General features: G+C 45.5%; 2 protein-coding genes across 50 annotated transcripts in view; both read left to right on the top strand.

Moving 5' to 3' along the window:
* The window catches only part of LOC126382890 (zinc finger protein OZF-like), a 12,702-nt gene extending 3,542 nt beyond the window's left edge, over positions 1–9,160 (top strand). The window contains exons 2-3 of the mRNA XM_050033123.1: positions 928–1,066; positions 4,671–9,160. Of these exons, the coding sequence (XP_049889080.1) occupies positions 928–1,066; positions 4,671–6,010 (1,479 nt within the window). The 3' untranslated portion in view covers positions 6,011–9,160. The remainder of the gene's footprint in view (positions 1–927; positions 1,067–4,670) is intronic.
* klhl18 (kelch-like family member 18) overlaps positions 1–9,546 on the top strand; it is a 64,919-nt gene that overhangs the window by 21,623 nt on the left and 33,750 nt on the right. The gene's annotated exons all lie outside the window — the stretch shown is intronic.

Raw genomic sequence — 9,546 nt, 5'->3', positions numbered from 1 at the left:
CAACACTGGTACTGCACACTAATACCAACACTGGTACTGCACACTAATAGCAACACTGGTACTGCACACTGATACTAAAACTAACACTGGTACTGCACACTGATACCAACACTGGTACTGCACACTGATACTAAAACTAACACTGGTACTGCACACTAATACCAACACTGGTACTGCACACTAATACTAAAACTAACACTGGTACTGCACACTAATACCAACACTGGTACTGCACACTAATTATGAGTTCAGGTTTATTTAAATGAAGTCTGTTTCATGATGGTAGAGATCGGGTTTGGTGAAAGAGATTTCGGGGCTGTTTCTGGTGAAACGAAAAGGATCTTCCTGTTTAACACAAAGCTCTGTTTCTTTAGAGATCCTTTCCGTTGTCAGGGTTCCCACAGTCATGGAAAACCTGGAAAAGTCATTGAATTTTTACAGCCTCATTTCTCAGGCCTGGAAAAGTCCTGGAAATTTTGTTTTGTGTAGTAAAATGTATTGTTACAATAATCTGTGGAAAACGTTCAGTGTACCATCAGATAACAGTGAATTTACTTTCTGTAGCTGTTGGCTTATTGGAGTTCTGACGTGATTCATTTCGTCTCTGCGTTCGTGTCCACGTCTGTCAGTCAGCTGGACTGGTTTGACTCTTGTAAAGGACAGTGTGCTGAATTTAGACGGTTCTGTTTGTGTTGTATGTTGTGAATCGTCATGGAAACATTATTATGGGTCCTTGAAAGTCATGGAAATGTTTTTAATGTTGACATAATGCGTGGGAACCCTGCAGAGCATTGTCAGACACAAACACCATGAGCCTGTCAGCCGTCACGCCCATCAGTCACTCAGAGTCCACGTTACAAAGTTATTCTTTAATGTCACGTTTGTGTCGCTGACTCTGGATCAGACTGATCAAAGGTGTGATTTCAGGACGCAGCCAAAGACGTTCGGATCAAAATGGAACCAGACGGTGATGTGGAGATCCAGTCGTATCCCGTCCTCATGAAGCTTTGCGTCAAACTGACCGACTGCAGGCTGTGGCTACAGGGGCGGGACTTCCTGTCTCTTGGTAAGAATAATTATTTTTCTAGCGATTAATCTAGCAATTATTTTTTCGATTAATCGACTAATTGATTAATGAGGCAATTTAAATTTGAATTTGAATTAGTTTTTAAATAATTTGAATACCAAAACATTTCTTATTAACATTAACATTTATTGACACATAAACACTTAAACACTGCCTTGCAGAGCATTAGTATTCAAGAAAGTCATCTTTAACGTGAAATAAAATTCAAGTTGTAGTGCAGAGTAACACAATCTGAGGTCAGATATTATTTTATCCAAAAAAATAAATTAAATATTCAAGTCACTCGGGGGTAGTACAAAAATCAATCAATTCAGTCAATCAATTTTATTTATAAAGCCCAATATCACAAATCACAATTTGCCTCACAGGGCTTTACAGCATACGACATCCCTCTGTCCTTATGACCCTCACAGCTGATCAGGAAAAACTCCCCAAAAAACCCTTTAACGGGGAAAAAATGGTAGAAACCTCAGGAAGAGCAACTGAGGAGGGATCCCTCTTCCAGGATGGACAGACGTGCAATAGATGTCGTACAGAACAGATCAACGTGATAAAAAATAAAAATAAAAAATCTCACATAAGAGTCGGCATTCTTTTTTTCTTTTAGAACAAACAGTAGTAACATTAGAACACAAGCTCAGAACGCCGGTCCCCCTCGCTTTCTCTTTTCTGGCAGCTTTCCTCTTATCTTATGCCAAAAAGTGCAACTTAACTATATAATGAAAACAACAATCTTCTAGTGTAAAGTAATACACTTTAGACCCTCTCTCCTTTTTGCCCTTTGCCTCCTCTCCTTTCTCTATCTCTTAGGAGGAGGACGTGTATGTAATTCCTGTGTGTGTGTGTGTGTTTGTGTTTGTTTGTTTCAAGACACAGTTAGGCATTCGTGTGGAGGAATGTCAACATATCCACATGGTCAGCAGTCAGGCTGGCCCTTTTCTTGGTCACTATGTTTCCTGCATCTGAAGAAAGCCTTTCAGATGGCGTTGATGTAGCAGGTAGAGCCAAATAAGACTTGGCTAGAATAAAGAGGGTGGGGAACCTACCCTCATTTTCCCTCCACCACTGAAGGGGGTCGTTCTCCCTCGGCATACAGTTCTCCCCAAAATAAAGAAGTACCTCATTCCTCACTTTTTCACCATCACCATCATCATCCTGGCCCATGTCATCGCCACTGTTGCTTTCCTTTGCTTGTGTGTGTGTGCATGGGGGGGGCATTCAGATGTAGCATCTTTTGTGCGCACAAGCCCTTTACTTTCAATGTAGACGCACGTCGTGTGCGCTCACAACCGAAAGCAACGACATAGCGGTGTGCATTCGGTGCTACGTGCTTGTTTTTTTGTCCGGCGCACAGCTCCACGGACCTGCTTCTCCCTCCGGTGTTGTGTCAGATCCCGGTTCCCCCTCGGGCTGTGTCTCTCCTACTGTTTCCCACGGAGCTCTGCCCCATTTGAAAGGCGAAGGAAGCCCGTATGTAGAAAGATGTCGCCTCCGAAATGTAGAATGTGTATCATAGAAGAGAAACACACATTTCAGGACCGCTGACTTGTATCATCAGAACAGACATGTCCTGTGATTTTCAGCTTCCTTTCATATCTAACAGAGGGGGGACATTACCTGACAGTAATATTCTCAGCTGTCAGGATGTGCCTGCTGTAAAGGGTAAATATAATCATAGAAGGCTGAAAATCACAGGACATGTCTGTTCTGATGATACAAGTCAGCAGTGTAAAGCTCAACCATGTGGGGGCCTCCTTTCATATTTAATAGAGGGGGGTACCGTATCTAAAAGTACAGCTGTCAAGATCCCCCCCGCCACAGGCCTTCGCCTCCTTGGTCTCGAACAAACCCAGGGAAAACCCTGGTCCACTGGTGACCGGTAACTGGTGAGTGTGATTTTGGATGTGACATGTTTTAGCTTAGTTTTCATGGTGTCACACATTTCTTCTCCATCAGATCTGTAAAGGGGAGCCTAGAGTGAAATGTGTTGACCATTTCACGGAAACCTACTCCTTCCACAATAGCAAGGGGCCTCATGTCTTTGACAGTCATTGATAGAATGCTGTCTGTCAACACGGCAGCCATCTGTGTGTCGGTGTGCAGGGAGTAGGGGTCTTCTTATGGAAAAAATCCTTCACACTTCTTTGCTGGCTCCTGAAAAGGTGACAAACCCCAAACACAAGGGTCAATGAACTTACTCTTATAACTTATGATTTAGTTTGTTAATGTACAGTCCACATCATTGCATGTGCTGGTATGCCAGTCATTTGTCAGACATGTAATCAGAACATAGGCTACTGGACCTCAACTTCAGAAAGGATTGCTATTGATTAGATAGTAATCAATAGCAGATCAAGTTAATTGTATTTGGTTTTATTTCCTGTATAGCTCCAGATCACAACAGAAGTCATGTAAGGTTACATTTCCTATAGAACAGGTCTATACCTGTCCTTTTATTAAACTAACTAAAGAGACTTATGTTATTTATCTTATTCACATGACTGCATGTCATTTCTGTATCTACATGGTCGTGCCTTTACAACTCTCCTCTGCTCTATGTGTCATGCACGCACGCACACACACACACACACACACACACACACACACACACACACACACACACAGGCGGCTCGGGCCGCATTTTCCTAACCGAACCCAACCCGAGTCCGAGACAATTATAACCAACCCCGGCCCAAACCTGCAGCACAACACAGTACACACACTCACAGAAACATACCCAGATGATAAACTGCAGATTTAAACTAGCCTATGTTAGTGAGGGTAGGGTACATAAGTAGGCTAATAATGCAACAGTCAAACGTTACAGTGGACTTAAACTTAGACTAAAACAAACAACCAACATGGGAAAGGGAAAAACTTGACAGAACTTACGGTGTTTTGCCATCTTGATTCACGGCTCCAGGGTGTCGTCTTTTTAGTTGCTGACTCATTGCCGACGTGCTTGTATGGTACGACAGCTGCGTTTTACACAACCGCCAAACCTTGGTATCTGCTCCGCTGAATGTGAAGTGTTCCCAAACTTTTGAAGAGCATGTACGACATGACTTTTTAGTTTGTTGAAGCCCTGAGGAGTCGATGCCAGCACTGCTGCTGCACACCGCCATTTTTTTGTTTGAACCGACGCATCCACGCAAATAATTCGCGTCGACGTATTAGCGTAGTTGATGACGTCGACGCGTCGCCCCAGCCCTATTAGAATCTGTTGTGATATAAACTCATCAGGAGAATAAATGAATTCTAAAGATTTGGGTCAAGAACAAAAACAGTTTTATGGTTTATTTAGACTTTTATATTGAAGCAGATTTTCAGTGCAGAGCTGCAGAATATGTCATTTAGTTATCGTCACCGTGAAGTCGACCTGTGCCATGAACGCATCATGAAACTCAGATTTATTGAGTTAGTTTAATTTTTTAATTTTTTTTAATTTTCAGTTGTATTTTAGCACTTTGATATCTGTTTATTTATCACAAGTATCATCACATCATGGTGCCGCCATGTTTTACTGTGTCCGTCTGTGAGTCACTTGTTAAAGAAGTTGACCTCTGACCTCTCCTTCCCGCAGACGACCACCCTCAGCTGTGTCCCCAGAGGCCAAGGCAGCACCGGCCGACCAACACGGGCAGGAAGATGGTGTACTGCTGCGACTGTAACAAAGGCTTTTACAAACAGTCCCACCTGGAGGCTCACCACAGGACCCACCGAGGACAGAAACCCAACGAGTGCTGGCAGTGCGGGAAGACCTACCCGACCCTTATGAGCCTCGTCGTCCACCAGCAGATCCATGACCGCAAGGAGCCCTACCGCTGCTCCTACTGCGACAAGACCTTCGCCCTGAAGAGGGACTGGAAGACCCACCACCGGACACACTCCGGCACCAAACCCTTCAAGTGCTGGTTCTGTGGGGACGGCTTCAGCGAGCAGGGCGAGCTCAACGATCACCTGGAGCAGCACAAGGGGGAGAAGTGCTACCACTGCAAAGTCTGCAACAAGATGTTCGTCTCCTACCAGGGCTTCAACTTCCACCGCAAGTCGCACAAGAACCCGAAGCCGCTGCCCTGCCTCAAGTGCAAGAAGACCTTCAGCAACCCTCAGAGCCTGAAGCTCCACCAGGTGACCCACTCCAACAGGAAGCCGCACAAATGCTCCACCTGCGGCAAAGGCTTCAAGCTGCTGAGCGGCCTGCGCTGCCACCAGCGGACCCACGAGGACCTGAAGGACTACCACTGCACTGAGTGCGGCAAGTGTTTCTCCAGCCTGCAGGGGCTGAAGCTGCACAACCGCACGCACACTGGACTCAAGCCCTACAAGTGCACAGAGTGCGGGAAGAGGTTCACCCAGTCACCGCACCTCAAGTCTCACATGGTCACCCACACCGGAGAGCGACCGTTCCTCTGCATCACCTGCGGCAAGAGATTCACCCAGTCGTCCCACCTGAGGTCTCACATCACACTGTTCCACGTGGGCGAGAAGCCATTCACCTGCGACGACTGCGGCAAGAGCTTCACCATCGCTCACTACCTGAAGATGCACCGGCTGAGCCACACCAAGGAGAAGCTGTACCAGTGCTCATACTGCGAGAAGTCCTTCTCCTACCACAACTCCTGGAGGGCCCACGAGAGGATCCACACCGGTGAGCGTCCCTTCACCTGCAGAGACTGCGGTCAAAGCTTCATCACGTCGGGCTCGCTGCTGAGCCACCAGAGATCCAAACACACGGGAGAGAAGAGCCACTACTGCATCACCTGCGGAGAGTTCTTCTTCACCAGCTCGCTGCTGCGGGTCCACCAGCTCGACCACACCGGAGAGCGGCCGCATGCCTGCAGCTGCGGCAAGACCTTTAAAACCAAAGGAGTGCTGCGCTACCACCTGAAGAGGTTCATCCACCACCGGCCGGCCCAGTGAACGCCTGCTGCTGCTGCTGCTGCTGCTGCTGCTGCTGCTGCTGGGAGTGTGTACGGAGGGCGGGGACAAAGGGACAGGTGCATGCAGGTGGTCTAACAGGAAGTTAGTTATTGTAGTTTATCGGCAGAGGCACACAGATCATAGAGATGAAGATACTCCAACAGTTGTCTTCATCACTCAGTGAAACACGTGTTGATATCAGTCAGTGAGGCTTCATCTCTGAGTCATCGTCCATAAATCAGCTGAGAAATCGGAGAACAAACAGTTATCCTGTTTTCTCCAGAGACAGTCGCTCCCTCCACGACAATCCCTATCAAGTCTGCACGACCATGTCATTTTGTCCAATCACCACAACTTCACCACAAATCATTACCACATACCACAGAGTGTTTAAAACAGTCACATCTGGTTTTATTGTAGAGCTGCGTGCAGCTCACTGATCCGCTCAGCCCCACTCTGTTTGTCATGACGCTGCTGCTGCTCTGGGACAGACTCACTCGCACAGTGACAGGGATAACTGTTAGCGTCTCACGGCTAATGCTACCCAGTGTTTATGAAGGGGTTTAATGACAGAGTCGAGGTGTTAGGGCGTCGATGTGAGCAACACTGGAACTCAAACATGCGAGGCCCTTTTCCTGCAGCTCAGAGCAGGTGAATCTGTCACAGTAAGAACACTCATCATTTAAAACACACAACCACATTTAAAGGTCCAGTGTGTCATATTCAGGAGGATTTAGTGGCGTCCAGCAGTGAAGAAACTACTCCTGCTCAGAATTCCTTCAGTGTTGATTGTTCAGGAGCTGAATGATTCTCAGAGGAACAGACCAGGAAACACTCTGAAGGAAGACGTTTCACTGTAAAACATCTGTTTCTCAGAAGCTGTCTGGCTCGTCACAGCTGGTCCACTCCGCACAGCACCTGATAATGTCCGTTCAACTTTTTTCTCTTTTAACTTCACATTTAAATAAAATCATAGTTTTTCTGATGCTGCTCATCATGGAGGAGCTGCTAACCACGGTGTCCAACATGAACACATGAATGTCTCTATCTAGAGTCAGTGTTTGGTTTGTCCGTTCTGGGCTACTGTAGAATCATGGCGGTGCAACATGGTGATCTCTGTAGACAAGGACCTGCTCCCTGTGTAGATATAAACATTAGATTAGATTCTATTTAAATCTGACACACTGGAGCTTTAAGTGTCGACTGTAGAACGCTGTACGCAGATTAGTGTTTAACTGTTGGAACTTTCTGACTTTTCAAACTATCAAGTGTCTCAAGCTGTCAAAGGCACAGCGGACTCTTCACCTGACGCTGACGCCACTGTCTGCCTCATCTGTAATGGATTCTATTCTTCCTGTATCACCAGGTCAGCCTGTGTCATCCTCACCGACCTGTCTGTCACCTTCCAAATTTCACTCTGACGGTTGTAACAAAACAAACTTCGGACCAGCAAAGATTTTTTCAAATATTTGTCTTAGTTGACACCAATATGGATTCAGATATTTTTTTTTAAATTCTTATCATGGTAGAAGAAAGTCCTAAAAAATATCACAACATACGTCCCAATGTTTTGTAGACAGGTTGCAGTGAGATCAGACGTTTCAGGCTGCAACAATCACAAAACAAGTGAAGTCGTTGAGTGACCGAAGAGCTCCGAGTCAATCAGGTCAGATCACTACCCACGTCACAGCGATTTGTTGCTGCTCAGTTATCAAAGGCTTCTCTCATTGTTGTGGTTCTTTAAGGTCAAAGCTGCTTCTGATGAACTCTGAACATTTTAGTTTTTGTTGTTCAACCTTCCTGTTCTTTTTTTGTTTTTAACAGAAAATGAAATGATGTAAATGATTAAAACGTCTTCTCTGTTTAAAAACTGTTGTTACAAAGAATCAAACACTAAGAAACACTCCGGAGACAAAAGTCCTGACACACAGATCAACTCAGCGTTTTAGGAACGATGTCTCAAACTGAATCACTGACAGATCGACTTTAAAGGAACAGTCCAACATGTCTGTTCAACTGTCCTGTGTGGGTTGTAGTGCCAACGTAAACCATCACTATGAGGACTTTTCTGTATTACGGGGACATTACTACATTGTGAGGACATTACTACATTGTGTTTGGTCCTCACCTCTTCAGAGGAATGTTTCAGGGTTCAGGGTTAAGCTGCTGGCAGGTGATGACGAGGGCAGGTGATGACGAGGGCAGGTGATGAGGGCAGGTGATGGCGGCAGGTGATGGCGGCAGGTGATGAGGGCAGGTGATGAGAGCAGGTGATGACGGCAGGTGTCTCTGTGAATGCCGGCAGAAGTGAACGTAACATGAAGCTGCAGACTGAAACAAAACAACAGAAACCAGCGAAACGACCAAAGAGTTTTACGTATGTGAACAACTTCCTGTCTGAGGTTTGGCGGACATGGTGTCACAGGTCCAGTTTTTTTGTCCTGATAAGTTTCCGGCGCTGTGACTCAGACACCGACATCATCAGCTCCTCCTCATGTCGTCTCTCTGCTTCACTGATGCTGTGAAGCAAAATCTGTGCACGCGGACGGCAACCACTTTATCCCCTGACGGCTGTGTTTAAAACGCCGAGAGGTGATGAGTTACCACGGCGATGTGGCGGCAGCTTCAGGAGTGATGGAATGTAACAGTGCGTGTCAGGTCATGGATGTTAAAACAAACACGTGTGAAACACTTTGTTACTTCCTGGGTTCAACATTGTGAACTGAACAAGTTTTTTTTCTTTAATCTCTGTTTGTGTTTTGGTGATGTCATCGTCCAGCTGACCTCGGGTCAGAGGTCAAACGTGTCCCAGTGACCTTGCCCTCAGCAAAGGCTGATGGGACAGAATCTGATCACGTCAGACGTACAGGCGTCAGATCTGATCAGCAGTGACGCTGAACTCTCGACTGAACGACTCGACTTCATCCTCCAATTAAAATCAAGTTTAAAAGGCTTCAGCCAATCAGGTGACTCCACTGCCAACAGGGACCTGACGCAGGACTTCATGTGTAGACTTGAGACTGACTCGTGACCTGGTGAACAGTGACTCGGTCCTGTATGAACAGAAACACGTTAAACATCCTGTTTCATCATCATCATCATCATCATCACGTTCTTTCTTCTGTTAAACAATAAAAACTGAATATTGAACATGAATCTGTTTCCTTCAGTTTGTTTGATCAGACTGCTGATAGTCATTAGTTTATCAGGGTTATTGATCACAGTCTGATCTGAATCACAGCCTGCAGTAACTTTATTTTTAATCTCATTTAATGTTGAGACTTCACATTCACACAGTTTCAGGTTTGGATTTTTGCAAGACAATAATTGTTCAGAATATTTTATAAATTCAGGGATCAGAATTGAATTTAAAATCCTACTGTTAACTTATAAAGCTCTAAATGGTCAAGCTCCATCATATCTTAGTGAGCTCATAGTGCCATATTATCCCACCAGAACACTGCGCTCTGAGAACGCAGGGTTACTCGTGGTCCCTAAAGTCTCCAAAAGTAGATCAGGAGCTAGAGCCTTCAGCT

Source organism: Epinephelus moara, chromosome 21, assembly GCF_006386435.1.
Source record: "Epinephelus moara isolate mb chromosome 21, YSFRI_EMoa_1.0, whole genome shotgun sequence".
NCBI classification, from domain to species: domain Eukaryota; kingdom Metazoa; phylum Chordata; class Actinopteri; order Perciformes; family Serranidae; genus Epinephelus; species Epinephelus moara.
This window is presented reverse-complemented; position numbering and strand designations above follow the sequence as displayed.